Here is a 25,535-nt window from a genome sequence, read left to right as displayed (position 1 = left end):
TTTAAGCTATGTAGACAGCTTATGACAGATGGGATATGGTTTCCATGCCACTTAAGTGGTTATAATTTCACAGGGGAATATTAAGGAGGTTTGATTGTACTTACTCTTTTAAAGGCACTGTATGTATGCTCCGTCTCTTACAGGCACATCTTCCTTCCTTCAGGATCAATGAAAATCACTGAGACACGTGTTTCAGACAGTGGAATGTATCTTTGTGTTGCCACAAATATTGCAGGGAATGTGACTCAATCAGTTAAATTAAGTGTCCATGGTAAGTTTTGAGACTTGAAATAAAGACAGTGTGTCCTATGTGATGACTCTGTGAACTTGCAATGATGTGAACTGGCAACCATGAAAACCCATTAACCATTATGTCATATCTAAAGCTTAGACTACATTCAAAATAATTACTAGGAAAATATCCAGAAATCAAAACAGCTTCTTGTAGAGCCCAGAAATATTAATTTGTTGTCCACAGGGTGATCAACTAATTTCTTCAACAATTTTCTTCCACCTCTAAAAGTGAATAATCTAAAACTTGCAAAGCTTAGATATTACCAATTTTAATGTAACTTCTCATACTCCCTGACTGTATTGTTCTGAAATAGAGGAAAAGGAGGAAGAGATAAATTAATTTAAGAAAATTGCTATTTATATGAGATGATAGAATTTCAACATATAACATTATTTTGGCTTTAAGTAAGTTAGTATCTAGAAAATTAGATTCTCCCCTCCTATTAAGTATTCATTAACTACTACCACTACCTTTTAGGTAATCTTTTGTTCTTTTTCTTATTCTAATGTAGTCTACATTGAACTGCCAGAAATTTTTTTTTCTCATCAATAGTTTTTTACGAAATGATTTCTCTTTTTAAAAATACAGTGGCTTTCTATTATTCATTGTACATAATCTAAATTCCTCAGCTTAACATTGAAGGGATTATGTCAAATGCCTAATCACTCATTCTGATTGACTCTCTAAAATCTTTCCTCTCCACTATGGCCCTTTTCTTTTATCAATGTTATAATGACTTGTCTGCTTATCACACACACACACACACACACACACACACACACACACACACATGTTGTTTGTTCTTGTTTACAATCATCTCGCAGTGCTATTTTTTCAACCTGGAATGGTATCTTCTTCACCACTCCATGTGTCTTACTCCTTTTAAAAAACGACTCCAAATGTATAAATTCTGAAAAGTGAAAAGTCTTTTTTGATTGACTCCACCTGACATATTATCCATCTGTTTTACATCCTTTCAGCCCTTAGATATTTGGTTTTGTGTATCAGTCTGCATTTGTTTATGACTGTTACATGTTACTCTTCAGACATTTCATATGTATGTATGTATGTACACATGCTATTTACATAACTGTTCTTTGATATATCTTACAGTCATAGAATGTTAGAGGTGGAAGTGACCTTAGAAATTGTCTGGTTTTTTCTCTTATTTTACAGATGAGAAAACTCATGTGGAATTTGCTCATTTGTGCTAGGTAGGGATAGAACCAGACTAGAACCCAGGTCTTCTGACTCCTAGTCCAATGCCCCATCCATCATATTGTGATTCTGTTTATTTTAGTATACCTGTCATTTACTGTAAATGCTTCTTGAATAAATCATTACATGTTATGAACTCTTAAGTTATTCAGCAAATCAGTTAAAGCACATTAGTAATGAAAAGATAAAGGAAAATAAAATTCTTTTCATTAGTCTGTATGTTAAAAAAAAACCCACAAACAACCAAATTCTTTTGAATTGCCTGATATGGAATGACCCGCAATTGCACACTTGAAATTTTTAATGTTTTTGATAGACATAGGTTCTTATGTTTTGTAAACTATAATATTCTATATTGTTCATAATATCAATTATTAAGTGAATGTAAATCATTTAACTTTTTTTTTCCATATTGACCTTTCCAGCAAGGTCTCAGGCAGAAAAATGGCTTTGCTAGCTTCATTCTAAATAATGATAGGTGAACCATAAAATTTCTAGACATTTAGATTAGTTTAGATAAGTATTCAGCAGTTTTGATGGTTATGTGGATATGTGTCCTGGTATATAAATTTTGTAGGTTCTCTTCTTGTGCGCATTGTCCAAGGTTCTCCTTCATTCCCAAGTAATCCCAAGATCCTGCAGTTTTCCAGAGTATTTAGTTGTATCTTAGGAAAAATTCATCATCTCATTAGTGTTCAGTGTCAGTAGGCCATTTAATGACAGTGTCACATGTTTCTAATCCTATTGTTGTAGGAGGATCTCTATGGTATGTTATGGCTCTTCTGTTTCAAGATTTATAGCTTCCTGAAAGATACATTTACAATATCAGTTAATGTCATTTAATGTTGCATTTAGCAAATTATCTGAGATGTTAAATGGTTTACTGGGTTATATACAAATGGTCCTCTATTACTTTTATATTTTTCATGCCATAGACTGACAGTTGGACATTGAACAAGTTACATAATATTCATCTACTTGAAAAAATTAAATATATCTGGTTGTTTCTAGTTTCTCCAAAGATACAACGTGGTCCTAGACTTCTGAAGGTACAAGTTGGTCAGAGAGTGGACATCTCCTGCAATGCCCAAGGATTACCTCTCCCTGTACTTACCTGGTTTAAAGATGGAAATACTATGATGATTGATGGAGTGCAGTATATCAACAGTCCAGATGGAACACTGAGCATTGACCAAGTCCAACTTTCAGATTCTGGTGTATATAAATGTGTTGCTAATAATGTAGCTGGCAGTGATGAAGCAGAGATAACAGTACAAGTTCAAGGTAATTTTTTTTTTTACATAGAGAAAGGTGGGGGAATAGAGAAGACAACTCAAGTATATTTAACTCATTTCTTAAAAACATTTGTGATTTTTCCATGGATATGATTTTGTACAGTTCTACAGGCAGAACTGATAGGAGTCTCTTCCATATGTAACTGGAAGAGATAAAAACATTAGATTGTGAATCTGACATTTTTAATCTAAAAATATATTTAGTATATTTAGTCTTTGAAAATTAAATCACTGTGTATGACACATCTAATCTACAATACCAGATACATTACATTTGTGAGAAATTGTATACTGTTAGTGGAATTACTATTTTATCTAACTACAGTTAGAAATACTTTGTACAAATCATATTCCTAAGAAATATAAATCTGCTGTCCCCTATGCTTGATGTTGAATTTACTTTTAGTGGTTGAAGGATAGATATCATATCTATATTTATTTAGGGGTATGTGTGCATGATGAAAATGGGGACTAGAAAGGATCCACTGAAGAGTGATTTGGTCTAATTCTTGAACAATGAGTGGATTTGGAAAGACAAAGTGAAGGTAGACAAGAGAAGGGCATTCTAAGAAGTGAGAATTCCCCAGTTTGCCCTAAATCTTGGTGTTTTTAGTTTGGGATGTGTTTATTTTTACATGTGTTTTATTGTACATGTGTATACATCAATTTATTTACCTATATCTATATCCATATCTATCTACATACACTGCATATATTAGATCCCTCTCTTTTGTGAAATCTTCACACATCCCTATGCACAGTAATCTCTTCCAACTCTGAACTTCATATTTCTATATGTAGATATATAATACATATTTTATTATGTATATATATATATATATACACATTATGATCCTTCTCAGAAATTCAAGTTCAAATTATAGAACATGAAGAGTGGAACATATCTAAGACTTTTGTTTATTATTATTGAAAGTCATCTGATAAGACTATCTTTTTTTTTGTATTGTAGTTTACTGAGAGGCAGCATAGTATATAGTGGGAAGCATGTTGGATTTGGGGTCAGAAAATAGGTGCTTTCCAACTTGTCCCTGATGCTTACCAGCCATGTGAAAATAGGCAAGCTACTGAATCTTTCAAACTTAGTTCTTAGTCTGTGATGTCAGGGAAATCATACTTGTTAGTACATATTTCAAAAAAAATTTGAGGATGTAAACTTTCATGTAAAGGCATAATAATAATGATGATAATGACAATAATAATAGAATTACATAGTGATTTAAGGTTTGCAAGGTACATTACAAATATTTCATTTCCTCACAAGATCAGTGCGATATAGGTGTTTCTATTATCTCCATTTTATAGATAAGGAAACTGAGGCAGGCAGAGATTAAATAATTGCCCAGTGTTCACAGCTAAATACTTGAGACAGGATTTGAACTTCCTGATTCTTGGTGCAGTGCTCTATTTAATAAGTTGTTAGCTATTTTATGTATCTTTGTATCCCTTCATGCCACCTATCACGGTGCTTCTCAGTAGCAGATACTTGATAAATATTTGTGATAAATATTTAATGCATCCTTTTTTTTCAATAGAACCCCCAGCAATAGATGATCTGGATCCCCCTTATAACACTCCATTCCAAGAAAGAGTGGCTAACCAACGCATTGCATTTCCATGTCCAGTGAAAGGTGTGGTATACTATGGCTAATAATTTATCATGAGGAGCTAATTTGAATAACTATGCAATTCATTATTTTTTACAATATTATAACTTCTGAAAAAAATTATTCAGTTCTTTTAAACCAAAATAAATATATGTATGTTTGATAGTTTTAATATTTAAGGTAAGTACTGTTTGGAACAATGAAGTAAGTCAAATGCTAACTGTACTTTTTTTGCCTTGTGGCCAGAAGGCCACATACATGGCAAATACATGTTGATTTTGCTGACATATTAATTTTCCATAAAAATTCTGGTGCAAAAAGGAATAGAAACATGTTAATAATGATCAGAATAATAACATAGTCATAGAATAATATAACAATAATAATATAATTCATAGAATAGTGAAAGTCATAGAATGTTAGATTTGGAATAGACTTTAAAAATCATTAGTCAAACCTCCTATGCCACACATGAAAACACCTTTAAGAGATAGTGACATATATGTGTGTGTGTGTGTGTGTGTTGTGTGTATGCTCTTTTTTGTCATATAGTGGTACTCACCTACCTTTAGCTATGTTTCTTTGAAATGTCAAAATTAATCTTCTATAATATAGAAACTTTTTTACCTGATGATGCCTAATTACCTCAATAAAGATAACTTACCTCCAACTTTAAATAAGGCTATGTGTCTCCAAGACATTCCAGGAATTAGAATTTTAATAATATAATTTAATAATTTTAATAATATAAGACCTTCAAATCACCAAACCACAAATATCTGGGCAATAGTCTGATGTTTATGTACTCAATTTATAATCAGTAAGATAATTGTCTTCCTTCTTGACATAATAGTTGTTTTCCTAACAACTTAATGGTTGTTTTCTTAACAACTGTTTTTATATTCTTTGCAAAAAGTCTAATATTCTTTATTTCTCTCCTTAGGTACCCCTAAACCAACAATCAAATGGCTGCGTAATGGCAGAGAGCTGACAGGCAGAGAACCAGGCCTTTCGATTTTGGAGGATGGAGCATTTTTGGTTATTGCTTCAGTTACACCATATGATAACGGGGAGTACATTTGTGTGGCAACCAATGAAGCTGGAACTACAGAAAGAAAATATAATCTCAAAGTGCATGGTAAAACTGGCACAAAATACAAAAATTCCATTACTTAAAGTGTGGTTATTTTTCAAGTACTTATTTAAAAATTTTATTTAGGGCATCATTCTGATGTCTGATTTTACAGCATTCAGAATCCTTACTAAGCAATTGTCCGGGGTCCTGCTTATTGAATTTTCAGCCTAAACTTGTGAAAGTCACTTTGCTCAAATAATGATTCAATGAAACAATTTAATTTTTATACTAAACTTATGAATACTAATTTCCTTTAAAAGGATTAAATAGTTAAAGAAAGAAATGAAATGAAACTTAGATGTCTGAATGAATTAAAAATAAAACAGAAATGTAATATAAACTGGACAAATAAATTTTAAAGAATTCTCATATATCTTTAGTGCTTTGATCATATGTCCAGCCTTTCACTTCTGGGAGACTTCTTAGCATTTACCTTAGATTTCTTATTAGCCCACTATTTAGGAGAAAAAAAAAAGAATTATGCATGTTTTAGAAATTGACTTTTTTCCATAGCAATTTGCCAACATGTAATTTGTTAAAGTAAAGCTTCTCTTTTTGTAGTTCCTCCTGAAATCAGAGATAAAGGACAAGTGACAAATGTATCTGTGGTGCTAAACCAGCCCACAAATCTCTTTTGTGAAGTCTCAGGCAATCCTTCTCCTGTCATCATGTGGTACAAAGATGACGTCCAGGTACGACCATCATATAAAGCATCCAAATGCCAGTTCTTGTTCCATGAAGTTTGTAATTTGATTTTGACCTCTGCATGCCTGTGAAGTGTATTAATAACACTCATCTTTTGTGGACCCTGAAGGTGACTGAAAGCAGCACTGTCCAGATCACACATAATGGGAAGATGCTACAGCTCTTCAAAGCTTCTCCAGAGGATGCTGGGCACTATACCTGCAGAGCAATTAATATTGCTGGCAGTTCTGAGAAGGACTTCAGCATTGCTGTGCTCAGTAAGCAGAACACTTTTTTTAAGAAGTCAGTCCCACATGAATATCATATGTAAACTGACTACATTAGAACAGGTCAATGATGAAGAAAGAATCAACAGGACAAAATGCCCTTAAACTTCAATTTTTTTCCTTTAGTATTTGGGAATACATTGGAATGGAGAGTTAAGGCTATTCTAATTCTTTACAGACTAGCATCTTGAGGTTGTTGCCATTACTCTATACATAAATTATTAAAATAATTTTATTAAGTTCTTAGAAATTATCCATCATTGCCTACCTTCAGACACACAAAAGCTGTACCCAAATGGGTATACATGAAATTTACTAGAAAGAATGAGCATCTTTTTGCCCTAGAGTGAACATGTGCAATGTCCATTTCTTCTTCCCAACCATAGAGTCTGGTGACATGTTCTTCTATGCTTGGTTACAGTACTTGGGGCCATAAAAGTTTTAATAAATATTATGTTATATTGGGAAAAGTAGCCCAAATTCTGGTTCCATCATACATGTAATTACACAGTGACCTAGGAAGGACCAAGTCCTTATCTTGGGCTACCATTGAATAGCAACAGTTAATATCTAAAACAGTTAAATATCTAAAAATATTTAGCTGTTTGTGCCATTTTTATCACTTAAGAAATGGAAAGGGGATATAGTACTATGGGCAATCAGAAACTTGATATACTTCTACACTTAGTGGCAGGAAGATTTGGTTTCCCATTCTACTTCCATCATTACTATCTATGTGACCATATCTAAGTCACATAGCCTTTCTGAGCCTCAATTTCCTTATCCATATTGTTAGTCTTTTGGGTGGTTCTATTACTCATCACAGTACATAAGGAATGCTAATTAATTCTAGACATTATTAGAATTATAAATAATTCCTGATTATCAGCCTATTGATGATATTTCTCTCCATATTGAGACCAGTTCTTGTTCATCCCTAGACTCATATCCAAAACTTTTCTGACTTAGAAGAACCTGCTAGAGACACTGGCATATCTTTTAAGAACTCAATGTCATGTCCACACCAAAAGAAGGTATTGGGATTGGTTTTTGTGTAAGTAAGAAAGGACTGCATAACCAAAGATGAATGCAAATAAGGGGAAAATAACCATCATTGACATTATTTTGGGGAAGGGCATGGTATAAGGGGAAATAAGGAATGAAGAAATAAGAAAGGAAACAGTAGAGCAACCTTAGTACTTTCAGCAGTAGGACAGTTTTTGATACATAGTGTTCTGCATCTATCTCACATTTCCCCAACTTCATCAATTAGAGGCTTTTAGCAGGATCTATAATGATAAACTGAGAATAGCATTGTGGCTTGATATATACCATTTGAAGTGAAACGACTTTAGTAGTTCATATAACAAGGCTTCTTAAATTTTCAGAGATTATGTTAGGAGTAAGTTATTTTGCATGAGATTCATCTCTTCATAAACAGTCCTCCTATCCCCTTGTTACACATGTGTCTAAATGTTTCTCAAAATAAAATCCGATTTAAGAGCAAAGGTGTTAGCCCAGAAAGTATAAATCACCCCAGTAGATCTTTCATGAGTTTTTTTCCACTTTCTCATTTTAAATCTTGGCTCTTCTACTATGTTGTGGAAGGGAATTATTTTCTTGCATTTTGAACTTTAAAAAACTTGTTGAACTGATGAAGGAACGTTTATTTTCCCATGTGTTAATTCGTAGATTCTCATGGTAAAATCTCTTTGTTCAAGTTCCACCCACCATAATAGGTGCCAATTTTCCAAGTGAGGTCTCGGTTATCCTCAACCATGATACCAGTCTTGAGTGTCAGGTCAAAGGCACTCCCTTTCCTGCTATTCAGTGGTTCAAAGATGGCAAGTAAGTATTTCTTCTTTGTCTTCAGCAAGGCCTCTACTGATACAGTATAATTATATGAATAAAAAGAATAACTAACATTTTACATAACTCTTACTATGTGTCAGGCACTGTCCTAAGTGCTTTACAAATATTAACTCATTGGATCCTCACAACAATCCCAAAAGCTAGATGTTATTATTATCATCTCCATTTTATAGGTAAGGAAACTGAGGCAGACAGAGGTTAAGTGAGTTGCCCAGGGTCACAGAGCTAATAGGTTTCTGAGGCCAGATTTGAACTCAGGATGATTAACCTTCCTGACTCCAAAGCCAGCACTCTACCCACTGCACCAGCTAGCTGCCCTTTTGAAGTTTAATACTGTTTAACTTGCCATAGAATATATTCAATCCCAGAAACTACCCTTAAACAATAATTTCTTAATACAAATTGGAAAATAGATGTGAGACTCCTACATTTTTAAATACTTTAGTAAATTGGTGGAAGAGTTTACTAATGCAGTCAACAAACATTTATTAAGCTGCTAGTATGTGTGTAAAGTACTGTGCAAAAAGCTGGAAATACAAAGACAGTCAATAACAATCTTTCCCCCTCAAGGAGATCAGTCTAATGAGGGAGACAATATACAAACTGTGTATAAACAAGATATATACAAGATAAATTAGAGATAATCAATAGAAGGGAGGCATTATCATTAAGGGGGGGGCCAAGAAAGACTTCCTATAGAAGATGGGATTTTAGTTGAGACTTGCAGGAAGTCAGGGAAGCTAGAAAGAAGGAGTGAGAGAGAGAGTATTTCAGGAATGAAGGACAGCCATTTGAAAAGGCAGAGTTGGGACATGGAGTGTCAAGTTTGGGGAAGAGCAAGGAGGCATCCAGTATCACTGCATCGTAACAGTATAGAGAGAAGGCACAAGAAAACTGGGAAGGTAGGAGGGGTCAAGTTATGAAAGTCTTTAAAAGCCAGAGGATTTTGTATTTGATCTTGGAAGCAATGGAAAACCACTGGAGTTTATTGAACAGGAAGAAAAGAAACAAGCATTTATTAAGCACCTGCTATGTGCTGGGCATTGTCCTAAGAACTTTACAAAAATTATTTCATTTGATCAATTTATGAAATCTTCCAAGGTCAGAAATTAAGCATTTGTAGCATGCATTGACCTTCTCCTCTTCCTAAATTATTAATTATTGTTGAGGGCATCACTATCCCTCCCAGGAACCTGGGCTTACAACCTATGTGTTATCCCTGATTCCTCACTCTCTCACCCTGTGTTGCCCAGTTAGTTTCCAAGTCTTATTGGGAGTTGACATGGTCAGACTTGATCTTTGGGATGATCATTTTGATAGTTGAACAAGAATGAACTGCGGGGGGGGGGGAGTTACTTAAGTCAGGGAGACTACAGAGCAGGCATTCCAGTAGTCCAGGGCCTGTACCAGGGTAGTGGCAGAATCAGAGGAGAGAAAAAGGGCACACATAAGAGAAGTAAAAGTAGAAACAACAGGATTTGGCCACTGATTGGATATGTGAAGTGAGAGAGAGTAAGGGGTCACATATGACTCCTAGGTTGGGAGTCTGGATGTCTGGGAGGATAGTGGTATTACTCAACAATAATAGGAAACTTAGGAAGTCAGTGTAGGTCATAAATCCTTCATTTCAGACCTCAATAGAAGATTTCATGCATTACTCCAGATAAAAAGTTATCTCATAATGGTCAGAACCTCGAATCTGGCTAGGCCAGTCCTCACTTGACAGTTCACTGCCAGAGCCATACTCAGATTCTTTCCATGCTGAAAGAACATGACAGAGCTTGTATATTTCCAGTGTAGTCTTCAAAAAATTAGGACTATTTCCATGTCAAAATAAGTTATGGCAACTAATTGATAGAGTATAGAGAGTGCTGGACTTGAGTCTGGAAGATATGAATTCAAATCCTGCCTCAGTATTTATTAGCTGTGCGTTCTTGGGCAAATCACTTAACCTCATTTTCCTCCTCTGTAAATGAAGATAATAATAGCACCTACCTCACAGATATGTTGTGAGGCTCTAGTGAGATATGATGTGTAAAGGGCTTTGCAAAACTTAAAGCACTATATAAATATCAGGTATTATTATATGAAGAACACCTTTTCACACTTTTGAAAAAGGTATTTTATTATCAATATTCATCTATGTAGCTAGTTCATTAAAAATAATTTTTGTTGTGCTAAAGAAAGGGAAAATGCACATTTGGAGAAGTGGAAATAGAATCATATAATGACATTAAAATTATCTTTTCCCCAGGCCCTTATTTTTGGGAGATCCAAATATTGAACTTCTAGATAGAGGGCAAGTTCTGTATCTAAAGAACGTACGTCGAAGTGACAAAGGGCGATATCAGTGCAGTGTGTCCAATGCAGCTGGCAAACAAAACAAGGATATCAAATTGACTGTCTATGGTGAGTTATGAAAATGGCTTTTGCCTTTTTATTATGGGAAAAATAAAACATTCTTGTTGGTAGAAAGGCATGATTTGATATAATTTTAACTGTTCTGGTCTCAAAAATGAAATTCAGTTCTTTTAAAAGAGAATAATGAGTCTACACTGATGTTATTGAAAGATGTTTTATACAATTTTACTGACACATATTTATAACTATCCAGGCTTACATGTGGCACTGTAGCTCCTCGTCAGACAGTTTCGGGGTTTATTGAAACCATTTAGAGATTTTCAAATAATCTTACTTAATATGGCAGTTATCCCTGTGGATATGTGTATATGTAGCTATGAAAGATAGCACTGGATTTGGAGTCAGACAACTTAAACTTGGGTTTGAGTCCTAAGCTCTTATACTCTCTGATCCTAGATACATTGCCAAATCTTCATGACCCTCAGTTCCCTCAACTATAAAATAGTGATAATGCTTTGTTTACTTTAATGTGCTCTATGAATGAGTCATTGTTAGATACATAAATGACATGGATATACCCCCTTCTAAAAGGTTTAATACGGATAAACATGGATTTTAATGATATTTGTATTCATGTATATAGATGTAGTCACATCTTAATGCATTCTAAATAAATTTCCAGTTGCTGCTGAATCTGACCACTTTGCAAACCTCTTAAAATACCTCGTATATTTTGACCTTGTCCATCACAAACCTTTACAGTTCTTAGCACATGAATCCATCTGACATCTGTCTGAGGTAGTTGTCAGACATTATTATTTCCCTTTTTCAAACAGTGAATAGGAGGGCATACAGAAATTAAGCAGTTAGCTCAAGCATATTCAACCGGAAACAGGAAAAGAATCCTAATGACCACAACTTCTGGTTCTCATCTCACTGTGCTTCATTCTGTACATTTTAGGTAAACTGTAAAGGACAACACTTGAGGAAAATTGAATAACTTTAGAATGAACCATATGGAAATAGCATAATACACTGTGAAAAGCACTGATTTGGGAGCCTTCATTTCTAGGATGGGCTTTACCATTGACATAGTTAAGGTGTAATGAAATCTCTTGGTAGTTTCGATTATTTTCCTTCTTCTAAGTAGATGAAAACCAATACAGAATAACCTTCCTGTCCTTCCTCATTACCTTTCTTTTCATTCCCCTCCCTTATCTTTTCCCTTATACCCCAAAAGAGAGAAGTGGTAGATGGATTATATGTGCATTACCCATCTAGGGTAGGAAGAAAAGGTAAAATTATTCCAGTGCCCTTTTACCCAAAGAACCTATGATAAGGAATGTATCTATTTCTGTCAACATGCAATACGCTCAAAAAACTTTGAGGCAGAGCAGACAAAAGTATAAAACTACTGTTATTCTGTGGTGATGTTCTAAGATCAAGGACACTAACCCTTATTCAAAATCAAAACATTTAAGGGGTCCATAAAGAAAGCCAACACTATGATAAAAATGCAAAGATTGATGCAGAAAGCAATGAGGAATAACTAGATTATAAGTTGAAAAGAATACCTGTTTAATAATTATCATCATTAGAAGTTAAAATCCACATAGAATCATGCTCAGTATTCTCAATCAACTTCGGTTTTTCTGTAACTAGATTTTGTGTTCATTTTACACAGTAGTGTATTGATATGAATTTCTCATGATATGAGTGAATATGGTGTTCATCACTTAATGGAATAAAAGCTCTGTGGTTTCATGCACATTGATTATGCATATACTTCTATATAAAAAGAGCCAGCATGGAAGAAGAAATCAACCATGAAAAGATATATCCTGTACAAAAGAGCATAACATTAGAAAAAGATTAGGCACTTCGGTGGCCAAGTTAAACAAAACCATTTCTGCTACTATTGGCCTCCTACCAGAGTCCAGAAATTGAAACGATAGTGCAATATCTTGCTAAGCTGTTGAGCTGCCTTCTCTAGCCTGTTGTATAGTTTCCAGGTTCTTGACAGTGATTAATGCATTTTGGTGGCATAAAAAAGTCATGTTTCCATGGAATATGGGCTATTGTCTCCTGGCTTTTTTCTCACTCTCTGTCTTTGAGTCTCTCTTCGTCTTCTACTTCCTCTCTCTTCCTTTCTCACTTTTCTCTTTTTTATTCTTAAACAACGAGAGAGGAGAGGTTACCTCTCAGGCTCCTTGGGAAGGGAAATCCATATAATGAATAAAACACACTAAGATTACTGGGTTCAAAGACATCATCAAAATGTGAAGTTTTTGAATATCACAATTCAGGAAATAATACCGTTTCCTTCCCAATGTGCACACCTGCACCACTGAGTGCTAATTTGAAACGTACTTTTCCCCTTTTATGTTAGGAAATGTTTTTGTTACAGAGATGGATGCCAAGGGAAACAGTTAGACTTCATCATTTGGTTTCCTTGTCAGGGATATTTCCTTGCATTTATCACTGAGGTTACTGTACAGTCATTCACTCCAGCAGATGTTTATTTTTCCTCTCATAATCACTGATATGTGGATGGAGCAGGTGGCTAAATGCACCTGTATTGTAGGAACTGCATATAGTGAGTGGGATTAGTCATTAAATATCTAACTCCCAGGTGAATGTCAACATTCACAAACTGTTGACTTGAAGGCACATGTAATGTGAAATATTAAAAAGTGAAATATTTAATTTGTGGATGAATTTAAGCAGTGGCCATTATATATCCTACCATTCACACTCCTGTGATTGGTTCCTCTTGTGAACAACTTTTATAAATTTTTAAAACAATAACTGAAGTTTAGTGTGTAGATTCTCATTATGGAACAAAGAGAGAAAAATTAATATGATAGATTGAACCTATAAGTTTGTTGATTTCATTAGTTCTATGCTTCAGCCAACCAGGCTGCCTTTTTGTTTTAGACAAATGTGACTAAAAGTGTGACCTTAATTTGCCATTTCTTAAAAACACAAAAAATCTCAAAGTAAACATATGTAGGTTTCAATACTTGACCCTAACCATTCTTAGACTGGTCCTAACATTGTATCCATGGCTATTTAGCATTTTGGATCAATTTTAAGAATGATTTTTGTAAAGTATTTAGAAATATTAACATATTGTGGGCCATTTGTTTTCTTTTAAACTGTGGCAATTATGGTATAACACAGGGATGGCAGTATTAAAACTATTGTGGGGATCAAGCCACTAGAATTATTTTTCCACTAGTAAGTCCTCAGGGACATGGTGAGGAAAATAAGGCATGTTGACACTGAATGCTAGAAGTTACACATGTCATCAATTAGATGAGCAAAGCTGAGCATATGATATGTTAGTAGTTCCAAAAAAATATACTGACAGGCAGAAACTAAAAGGTCCCAGTCATCAGCAGTAGCTGGTTATGAAAGATTTCAAATACTACCTCTTCCTTGGGGAAAGAACAAGGAGTTGTACCAACTTTTTGACTCAGAAATTTCCCCTTTTGCCCCTTGGCCCAATTCTAGATGTCTTGTGCTTGCGTTAGGTATTTTAGTAATAGTTATTCTTATATACCACATGACCATAGAACTGTACAATTAAATAAACCCCTGAAATGGTATTCTTAATAGCCAAGGCAGATAATTATGATGACTAATATAATTCTGACCAAAAAATTAATTGTATTGTAAATATAAGCAGCTGTGGTATAGTGGAAGGAGACTGGATTAAGTAGGAGTTTGTAAGGTCTGATGTGAATGTGTATTACTAACTTTCTCTGTGACTTTCAGGAAGCCATGTTACTCCTCTAGTCCTCATTTTCATCACCTGAAATGAGAAGGTTGGTTTAAGTTCTTAACCTTGGGTCTCTGAAATTAAAAAATTTTTTTTTGATAATTGTATTTAAAAATAATTAGTTTCATTTGTAATCCTGTATGTTATGTTTTGTGTGTAAAATATTTTTTTATGAGGAGTGCATAGGCTTCACCAGACTGACAAAGGGAGCCATGGCACAAAAATGGTCTAGAACCTCCAGTGTCAATAATCTCTAAAGTTCTTTCTTGCTATAGCAATCTATAAAACTCTGACTTCCTATTTTCCTTTCATTTGGGTTTATTTTTAGAAAAGTCTTTTGTTGATTGTTTCTAATTTATCCTATGTGGCTTGTTTATACATAGTTGTTTGCATGCTGTCTCCACCATTAGACCATGACCTCCTTTCGTGTAGTGCCTGTCTTTTGCCTTTCTTTGTATCTCTAGTGATCAGCACAGTGCCTGGCAGACATTTAATACATGCTTAGACCAACTGAGTAACATTTGTGATAATGTAACTTCCAATATGGTACTACAACAATGCCTCATCATGGCACATAGGACAAAAGGTAGCAGGTCCTACCATGCTGGAATGGTCCAGTGATAAACTCTCAGGATACCAGCTTAGCTAATTCAAAGAGATTACTGACCAAAAGGTTGATTGGTGATAATTTTTGTCATTCACTTTGACTCACAGAACCATCTATTATGGTATGAGGTTATTGCAGTAATCCATATTGATGAAATCACTGCTCTCTTAAAGAATCAAATATGACACTCAAGATTCCATTAAGGTTACTGAGATTTTGAAAACTTTTGGTTTTGTTTTTATTTTTTTTTGTAGTTCCACCTAGTATTAAAGGAAGTAACGTGACCACTGAAGTATCTGCACTGATCAACAGCATAATTAAACTAGAATGTGAAGCACGTGGACTTCCAATGCCTGTTATAACTTGGCATAAAGATGGCCGGCTGATCATATCTAATCCGCAAGCCCTTTATATTGACAAGGGACATCTTCTTCAGATCCCTCATGCTCAAGTGTCTGATTCTGGAAAATACATGTGTCATGTGACAAACATTGCTGGAACAGCTGAAAAAACATATGAAGTAGATGTGTATGGTAAAGAAAAAAAGGAATTTTGTTATTCTTGCCTTTTCTCTAGTTCTTAAGGGTATGATAATAAAACAATAGTTTTCTGTTAAAGCACTATAAGTAGTATACATCATTAGTTTCAAAGGTCTCTTTTTATGTAAGGGAATAGAAAAAAAAAAAGAATCCGTCTCCTGATTTGGGCCAAAAGCAAATCTCCATGAGCCTGAGGAGCTGGATGTCCTACTCATTTTGACAACTGTTTAGTCTCTGAGAATTTAGGCATTCATTGTAGCTTTTGATAAATCTGTTGGGTTGGTAGGCCCAGTAGTGCTGCACGTAACCTGTCATCTTCCTTCCTTGTTTGAACAACAGTTTTCAAGTCAAATATGCCAGATCCTGTTCCAGAGTAAAAAGCAGAGTGATAGGTCATATGAACCATGAAATACTCTTCTCAACACCTTAGGGAGAAAAGGGAATTATAAATATTTTTGGTGAGACAAAAAAAAAGTTAAGGAGAAAATAGCCTCTTCTCTCTCCAAGGAACATTTTGTAATTGCATTAAAAATAGCCTTAAAATCACATTTCTTTCCATAGTTCCACCAGTTATTGAAGGCAACTCAGAAACACCTCTGAACAGACAAGTGATTATTGGCAGTTCTCTGACACTGGAATGTAAAGCAGCTGGCAATCCTCCTCCTGTCCTTACCTGGCTAAAAGATGGCACACCTGCGAAAGCAAATGATAACATCCATATAGTAGCTGGTGGGAAGAAACTTGAAATCATGAATGTTCTAGAAGCTGACCACGGACAATATGTATGTGTGGCTAACAGTGTTGCAGGAGAAAAGGAAATCAAATACAATGTTGATGTCTTAGGTATGGAAATCAATAAGCCATGCATTTTTTCCCCTAAATTCATAGCAAAGTCTTTTGCCACAATTTGCTTATTATGTTGCATCAGGGAATGATCATAAATGAGTTTCAGTTGTCTTTTCAATGTTTGCATAGACATAGCATATTTTTGTATCGGTTGTCATTGGCCCCAAATCAAGTTAACCAACAAAAGTGTCCATGGAATTTGTTCTTACTTTGGTGTGTTCATCATGAAATAAGTGTTGGTTCATGCTCCTTCAGTCATTCCATAGTGACAGGGAAATTGGGAAAACCACATGTGATACTATGAATGAAAAAAAACAATTTATGCCAATTTTAATAGAGAAAGGTTTTATTTACCTAAAACCTCCTCCCATGTTTTAAGTTACTCTGACATGCATAATCTCTCTTCTCTACTATTTTGACTTCCATTTGTTATCATTACACATATTTTCTAGTATTTACATTCTTATATTGCCTTCTAGTTCCACCAACTGTGGAAGGTGGAGATGAACCGTCTGACTTCATCGTGGTTGTTAATAACCTGTTGGAACTAGACTGTCAGGTGATGGGATCACCCCCACCAACTATCATGTAAGGGTTGTGGTATGTCTGCTAAACATAGCCAGCTTCTTTGTTGCAATGGTGTTGGAGCTAATTAGCAAAGATTTTTAAGTTATTTACAAATATTTAAAACGACTTTTTGAAATTAGTTGCATAAATTTTCTTCATTTCCTAATAAAAGGAACATTTTTGGTAAAGATAATCAGAAAACAGATCAGATCCAATTGACAATTCTATAGAATATCCAAATTTGTTATGTATAGTGAAACTTCATTTTAAAAATATATCTGGCAGGAGAAGATATTGATAGAAATCACATTCCTAGTCAACAGGGACTAGAGATGAAAGTCAATGCAAGTCTCTTATTGCTTTGAAATGTGCTGTAAATTATTAAGTGAAAAGATGCTTATTGAAAAAAAAAACAGGAGGAAAGCAGGTGCTGTACAAATATCTTTGCCCTTTCCTCTCTCCTTTTCTGGTCTCCTGACCGTTTTTTGAAGGTCTGCTATTTTGTTTTAGACAATAACTAAAGAATACAAGTGAGATTTTACTAGTGTGGCAGTTTGAATGTTTGAAATGGGGGAGGATAATAGGAGATGAAGAGTAATTACTGTCTTCTGTGATCCAAAAAAAAATTAAAGAGCAAAATAACCTAAAAAAGCAATAGCTACGCTCTTCTCTTACCGTTTACAGTTTTATTCACACAGCGAATTAATTAGTGAGCAGTGTTTGGCAAATAACATAAAGCTATGCATTGCCTTTTTATCATACAGCATGGCTTCGTTAGAGGGACTAGGGGAAGTATTTGTCTTATTCAATTATTTGTCATAACAAAGTTGTGACATAGTCGGCAAGGCATTATAACCATAAGACAGTCAACGAAGCATAGAAAGAACTTATTTAGCTGTAAGGCATCCCCATTTTAGTGGAATCTTGCTTATGATTCAAAATATTGAAGTACTAGACTAAAATCCTAGGGAGGGTATACTTTCATATGTTGAAAGTTTGCTTAAAAATGAATGTTTTCTAAGTAGCCTTTTAGTTTAAACAACTTGCTAGAATTCCATATTGATTGTTTTTCTTATTCCAGGTGGTTGAAAGATGGTCAGCCAATTGAAGACGAAGATGGATTCAAGATTTTATCAAATGGACGCAAACTTGTTATTACACAGGCCCAAGTGTCTGACACAGGTCGTTATCAGTGTGTGGCAACCAACACAGCTGGAACTCGCGAAAAAGAATTTGATGTAACAGTTCATGGTATGTTAGAGCAAGGATCAGATCACAGAATCATAAGATTACAGATTTAGGGCTTCATAAAGGAATTTGGACAGTCTTCTGGGATAATCACCTCATTAATTTACTAATTTTATTTGTCTTATCCAGAGTCAGTTGGGAAGTAGTTATCAGGTATGGGTGTCCTTAAGAGTCCAAAATCAAGAGATGAGGAAATTCACATTAAGGAAGATCTCACCTTTTTCTGGGCAAAGAATTGCATCATCTCTATAAGGAATGGAATATTAACATTAATAATAATAACTTGCTCTTTTGGCACTTTAAGGTTTGCAAAACCCTTTGTTCCCATTAACTTGAGTCTTATGACAACCCTGTGAAATGAATGCTGTTGCTATTAACAATAATTATTATTAATTAGGCAGCTAGTTGGCATAGTGGTTGGAGCACTGGACCTAAAATCAGAAAAAAACCTGAGTTCATATACAATCTTCAACCCTGGCCAAGTCACTTTATCTCTCTTTGCCTCAGTTGCTTCATCTATAAAATGAAGCAACTACCTCTCAGGATTGATGTAAGGATAAAACAAGATAATGTTTGGAAAGCACTTTGCAAACCTTAAAGTACCATGTAAGTGGCAGCTATTATTATTATTATGTATTACTGAAAGAAAGGCAGTTAGGTGGTACAGTGGATAGAGCACTATGTCTGGAGTCATGAAGATCTGAGTTCAAATCTAGTCTCAGACACTTACTAGTTGTGTGACACTGGGCAAATCACTTAACCCCTATTTGCCTCAGTTCCTTATCTGTAAAACGGGGACACACTGAAGAAGGAAATGGCAAACCACTCCAGTATCTTTGCCAAGAAAATTCCATGGACTCTTTCCGTGGAGTCACGTAGTCAGACACAACTGAAGAACAACAAATTACTGAGTGACTTGCTCAGGATCACACAGTTTGTAAATATTTGAGGCAGGATTCAGAATTAGGTTTTTCTTGCTTCAAGTCTAGTGCTCTGTCCATTTCTAAAAATCTATTAAATGGGAATCATAATATGTGAAACACCTATCTCAGTACTTTTCAGAGGTTTAGATGAAATCAGGATGTACCATGTTTGGCCAACTTTAAAAAGCTATACAAATGCCTACTACCAGTCCACTGATCATGATTCCCTAATGTCTATAAAATCCAAATTCATCACCCAACATTCAAAATTCTTCATAATATGGCCTAATTCAAATTTATCATCTACTTTTTCTAAGCTATTCCTTGTTCTCCCTGGTCCCACAATGTTCATTCCTACTTTTGTGCCTTTACTGATATTATTTATCTCCAAACCACTGACTTACGATGTATTATCCATCTTTTGTGACTCTCTAAACTGTACCAGTCCTTCAATATCTGTCTTAATGGCCAACTCCTCCACAAAGCCTTTCCTTTGTTAATAATTTCAGTTACCATTGACCTATCCCTGAATGTCCATATAGCATTTAATGCCTATAATATGGGCTCTGATACTTTCAATTTCAAGTTTCTATAGGTATACTCGAGAAAAGTAAGGATAGGTCCAAAAAAATAGCACACTATAAAGAGTTAACAAGGAAATATTAACCAACATCATACATTCAAGAAGATTAGAGCCTAATTTCAGGTGATTAAGGGACATTAATATATATATATGAACACAAATATCTGAAAACATCACTTACCGTCAACAGTTGCAAACTGTACAGAGATATGTATAGAATAATGACAACAAATGAAAACCATAAGGATTTCTTTAAAGTGAATTCAAAAGTGAGTCAGTTAATAGCTAGCATTTATAAATAACACTTTAAGATTTGCAAAGGACTTTATAAATACTATCTCATTTGATCATCACAACAGTCCTGGGAGGTAAATGTTATTGTCATCCCCATTTCACATATGAGGAAACTAAGGCAGACCAAAGTAAAATAACCCTGAGGTCACACAGATAGTAATTGTCTGAGGCTACATTTGAACTCAGATCTAACTAATCCCAGTACATTGGACAACTCTGACAATATATGTACTGTTTCTCGCCCACAGTTCCTCGCTTATGCCAAAAGAGAGGGGGGTACATTTTCTTATTTTTTCCTTGGTGTGCATTATAAAAATTCAATGTAGGTTTGCCTCTGTACCATATTGTATAATATGTAACATACAACATAATAATAAGTTTTTTTCTTCAAAGGTTAATTGCTTGCATGATTTAAATGCTTATTTCAGTCCAAATGATGGAAGTTATATTTATTTTCTTTTATTAGTTTCTCCAACAATCAAGTCTACAGGACCTTCTGAGAGATCGGTGGTGATATACAAACCTGTGACTCTACAGTGCATAGCTAATGGCATTCCCAATCCCTCTATCACCTGGTTAAAAGATGGACAGCCTGTGAACACTGCCCGAGGAAACATCAAAGTAAGTAAACAAAAACACTGTCATCACATCCCAACCTCAAAAAGTTGCAATGGTTACCAAAAAGTGTTGGTATGCTTTTACTTTTTTTGTTCTGGATTTATCCACATAGGCCAAATTTTTTTGGATGCATACAAAAACAGTATGTGATTGTAACAGTTTGTAGGAGTGAGTTCTGACTAAAATCACTGTTTCAGCAATGCAATCAATTAGACATTTCAAAGACCACTTATTTTTAAAGACCAGAATTTTAGCTTATTTATTTTTTATTATCTCCGTTTCTAAGTGAGTTCCATTGTTTCCTCTAGAATCAGTGAAAAAAAAGCAGTATCACAAACGCTAAACTCATTTAATCTTCATATAGTGTAGTACTCAGTAAATAATACTCAGACATAGGCCGTGGCGACTAAACTCAAAATGAAATGGAATTTTTAAATCGTGTTTGATATTTTTGTTTTCATTTTTATATAAATGTCAACACTGAATAGTCCAAACCAAAGTATCCACTTAGGGTCCTAAATTATCCAATTTGGCTGTAATGATCATGTAATGAACTTTATTCATCTACACAGATAGTGATTCTGACTCCCTTCCTGTAAGACATGTCCGTAGCACAAGAAAATAGACCATAATGATCATCTTTTAAATCACTCTTTGTATTGGTCTTAATGATTTGTGCTGAGCTATTTACATTCCCATATGGATTAATAACAGATTCAGCATCCACACCTCTCTCCCTCTCCCATTTTAAGAGATCATGAAGCAAATAGTTTATGGAGACTTAGAGAGGGAAATCATAATCATCAGGTTCATTAAAAATAAGTCATGCCAAAATAGTATCGTTTCCTCTTTCCTCATCCCTACTTTGTGGTTTCCTTCAAGTCTCAGCTAAAGTTTTACCTCCTGCAGAAAGCCTTTCCTGATCCCTTAATGCAAATTCCCTCCTCCTGATATTGTCTCCAATTTATCTTGTGGATAAGTTATTAATACAAGCTCCTTGGGAACAGGGACTGATTTTGTCTCTCTTTGTATGCTCATATCTCAACACGGTGCCTGGCACATAACAGGTGCTTTGTTAATATTTAGCATTAACTTGACATTCTCTTAAGAGTATTATATTCATAGGTCAAATATATTATAGACATGGTTTATCTAAATCACAGTAAGACATCTGACAAAATTTTCTATAATATTATTGTGGACAAGAAGGAAAAATGTGGACTGTGATACATTAAACCCAGAGTGTACATGAATGAATCTCTGTCAGCCAGGAGAGAAATCTCTATTGGTATGGTAATGTTCATTGTTATGCACGTGACAATAACAGCATCCCAAAATATCTCAGGATGAAACAGTAAACTGAATCTAACAAGTTGAAATTACATAGGGAAAAATATGTAGTCCTACACTTATGTTAAAATGGCATAAGTACGGTAATGAAAGGAATCTTTATTTTAAAAAGACCTTTGGGTTTTGGTGAGCTAAAAGCTTAACAACAACAGCAACAAAGAACCAAAACATGATGAGGCTATTAAAAAAAACCCAAAAAAGCTCATTTCATTTTAGGCTACCTTGAATGGAAATATAATGAATGAATATAATGGAGACCTGATAATTCAATCATACTACATTAGCTAGTCCACACCTGGAACATTCACTTCCCATTTATTAGGACAGATATTGAAAATTGAAATTTATCCAAAAGGGAAGATGATGAAGAAACTATAAAAGTCACGTCAACTGAGAAACACTTGAAAGAACTCCAGTTTCTCCTAGAGAAGACTTGCAAGGGCCGAGGGAAGGAGGAATAATAGCTGTCTTCAAAACATGTAAGCTTCTTTGATTATAGAGTTTACAACTAATGAAAAAGAAATAAAGAAAATTATTAGAAACCATTTTGCCTAACCACATGTCAATAAAACAAGCAATTTAAATGAAATGGACTATATCTTAAAACTATATAATGCCCACATTAACAAAAATTTAAGCTAAATAAAAGTAGCTAAAGGACCATTATATTGAAAATGGATTAAATATATTCCCTTTAGCTAAGAAAACCAATGAACAAAATTACAGAGGCAGATTTCTGCTCAGTATGAGGAAAAGTTTAGATAATTATGCTCAGACTATCACTGTAGTTTTTAGCGGACAATAGAATAGGAGTGCTTTGTAGGATAATGAATTCCTCATTCTTAAAAGAAAAACAGATCTGCTGCCTTCTGGGGGCATTTATCTAGGACACAAAAGAGAACTTCCTGAGAACTTTCTCCTGGCATTAGATATTACCAAAAGGAACTTAAAAAGCCTTGCTAAAGAGCTGGAAAACTTCATCAAAAAATTGAAGACCTTGAGGACAGAGATGATGTTTTCTTCATTACTATCAACTATAGAGGATTCAGGATATAAAAGCCTAAAAAAAGATTATGTTTAAGAATGGGATTTGGACACCTGGACCAGAAACAGAATCACACAAAATAACATAATTTAAGAGTTAGACTATATAAAAGACTATACAAAGACTATCTGTATATAAGCCCACCTATCCACAAAGGTCAGTCAGTTGATAAATTTCTATTAAATGCCTAATATGTGCCAGGCACTAGTCCAAGTAAATGCTAAGGATACGAAAGAAATAAACAAAAAGAGGCCCCTGCCCTCAATGAGTTCACAGTCTAATGAAGGAGCCAACAAGCAAATAAGTATGTACAGACAAATTATATACAGGATAAATAGAAATAATTAACAGAGAGAAGGCACTAGAATTAAGAGGAGTAGGAAAAGGCTTCCTGTAGAAGATGGGATTTTAGTTGAGACCTAAAGGAAGCCAGGGAAGGCAGTAGGCAGAGATAAGGAGGGAACATTTCAGGCATTGGGAAAAGCCAAAAAACAATGCTTAGTGCTGAGAAATGGAGTGTTTTGTTCATGGAGCAGCAAGGAAGCCAGTGTCACTGGTTTAATGGGGAGTAAGGTATAAGAAAACTGGAAAGGTGGCAGGGAACAGGTTATAAAGACTCTGACTATCAAAGGATTTTGTATTTGACCTGGAAAGTGTTAGGGAGCCATTGGAGTTCGTCGATTATGGGGGTGACAAGGTCAGATCTGTACTTTATGAGATGATGAAGGCCTCCACCACTGATGGCAATGTCAGAGGAAAGAAGAGGGCATATTCAAGATATGTTGCAAAGGTGAAATTGATAGGCATTGGCAACAAATTGGATTTAGGGGTGGTGAGAAATAATGAGGAGTGGAAGATGATATGTACTTTGTGAGCCTGAGCAAGTAAGGTGGTGGTGCCCTTGACTTCAATAAGCAAGGTCAGTTGGGGGAAGGACTTAGGGGAAAAGATAATTAGTTTGGTTTTAGACATGTTGAGTTTAAGATATCTACTAGATATCCAGTTCAAGATGTCTGAAAGGCAGTTGAGAATGTAAGAGTGGAGGTCATCAGAGAGGTAGCAGGATACCTGAGCAGGATAGGTAGACTTGAGAATCATAAGTATAGAGATGATAATTATGTCCGTGGGAGCTGATGATATCACTAAGTTAAGTAGCAAAGAGGAAAGAAGAGAAGAAAGAACAGGACAGAACCATGTGAGACACCAGTTATTAGGGGGCATGATCTAGATGAAGATCCAGCAAAGGAGACTGAAAAGGAGTAGTCAGATAGATAGGAAGAGAACCAAGAGTGCATGATGGCTTAAAAACCTAGAGAGAAGAGAATATCAAGGAAGAAAGGGTGATCAATAGTGTCAAAGGCTGCAGAAAGGTTGCAGAGAATGAGCATTGAGGAAAGGTAATTGCTGATTATGAGATCATTGGTAACTTTGAAAAGAGCAGCTTTTAGAAGCCAGATTGTAAAGGGTTAAGAAGAGAGTGTGAGTAGAGAAAGTAGAGGCATCTATTGTAGAAGTGCTTTTCTAGGAGTTTAGCCACAAAGAAGAAGAGATATAGGATGATGGTTAGTGAAGATGAAAAGATCAAGTGAGGGTTTTTTCAGAATGGTAGAGAAGACATGGGCATGTTTGTAGACAGTAGAGGAGCAACAGGTAAACAGGAAGAGATTGAAATAAGCGATAGAATGGGGATTACAGAGACAGCAATCTGATAGAAGAGATAGGACAGAATGAGATTGCTTGAGCAGGTAGAGAGGTTAACCTTGGTAAAAAGTAAGTCCTTTTCATCATGTGAAATAGGTAAGGAAGGAGATAGTGGCAGAAGGGATATTCATAAAGAGACATAAATGGATGATTAATTACATAATGTTTTAAATATCAGTCACATCTTAACAGCTTTCAACTTGTCTTAGCCAAAGGTTATCAGACATTGTGGCAGGTAGGGGGCTGGGATTTTAAAACCTGGGTTTGATTTCTGCCTTGTTAGTTATTAGAAACTTATGAGTTCTGTGACCCTGAGCAGGCCATATGTTGTAATGATAGGAAATTTTGACTATCTGGGCATATTTGGAGCTCTTTCTATGCCAAAACAGAGCAGCTAATAAATCTGTGATTCTTTAATGATAACTGCATGCTTTAAAAGATGAATAAAGTAATGATGAGAACTACTTTTCTCACCCTGTTTCTGACTGATAAGGAGGAATTGTTTACTGAAAGAGAAACATGAGGAATCTTAAGAGCAAATGGCAATTCTATCTTAGAGTTCATGGTAGAGGAAAGGAAGTTCATGATAAAGGAAAGGAAAGCTAGGCATATGCTAAGATTGTTGTTGTTTAATCATTTCTCATTTGTGTCTGATTCT

General features: G+C 35.0%; 1 protein-coding gene across 1 annotated transcript in view; it reads left to right on the top strand.

Moving 5' to 3' along the window:
* Positions 1 to 25,535, top strand: part of HMCN1 (hemicentin 1) — a 495,504-nt gene that overhangs the window by 271,926 nt on the left and 198,043 nt on the right. The window contains 13 exon segments of the mRNA XM_020984406.2: positions 144 to 271; positions 2,525 to 2,797; positions 4,362 to 4,457; positions 5,377 to 5,571; positions 6,130 to 6,260; positions 6,383 to 6,530; positions 8,261 to 8,387; positions 10,666 to 10,820; positions 15,418 to 15,696; positions 16,264 to 16,545; positions 17,028 to 17,136; positions 18,197 to 18,366; positions 20,630 to 20,784. Coding sequence (XP_020840065.1) covers positions 144 to 271; positions 2,525 to 2,797; positions 4,362 to 4,457; positions 5,377 to 5,571; positions 6,130 to 6,260; positions 6,383 to 6,530; positions 8,261 to 8,387; positions 10,666 to 10,820; positions 15,418 to 15,696; positions 16,264 to 16,545; positions 17,028 to 17,136; positions 18,197 to 18,366; positions 20,630 to 20,784 — 2,248 coding nt within the window.

The sequence above is a fragment of the Phascolarctos cinereus genome, unplaced genomic scaffold (assembly GCF_003287225.1).
Source record: "Phascolarctos cinereus isolate Bilbo 61053 unplaced genomic scaffold, phaCin_HiC Scaffold_5;HRSCAF=322, whole genome shotgun sequence".
Classification (NCBI taxonomy): Eukaryota; Metazoa; Chordata; class Mammalia; order Diprotodontia; family Phascolarctidae; genus Phascolarctos; species Phascolarctos cinereus.
The sequence above is the reverse complement of the archived record's forward strand: the minus strand, read 5'-3'. Positions and strand labels throughout refer to the sequence as shown.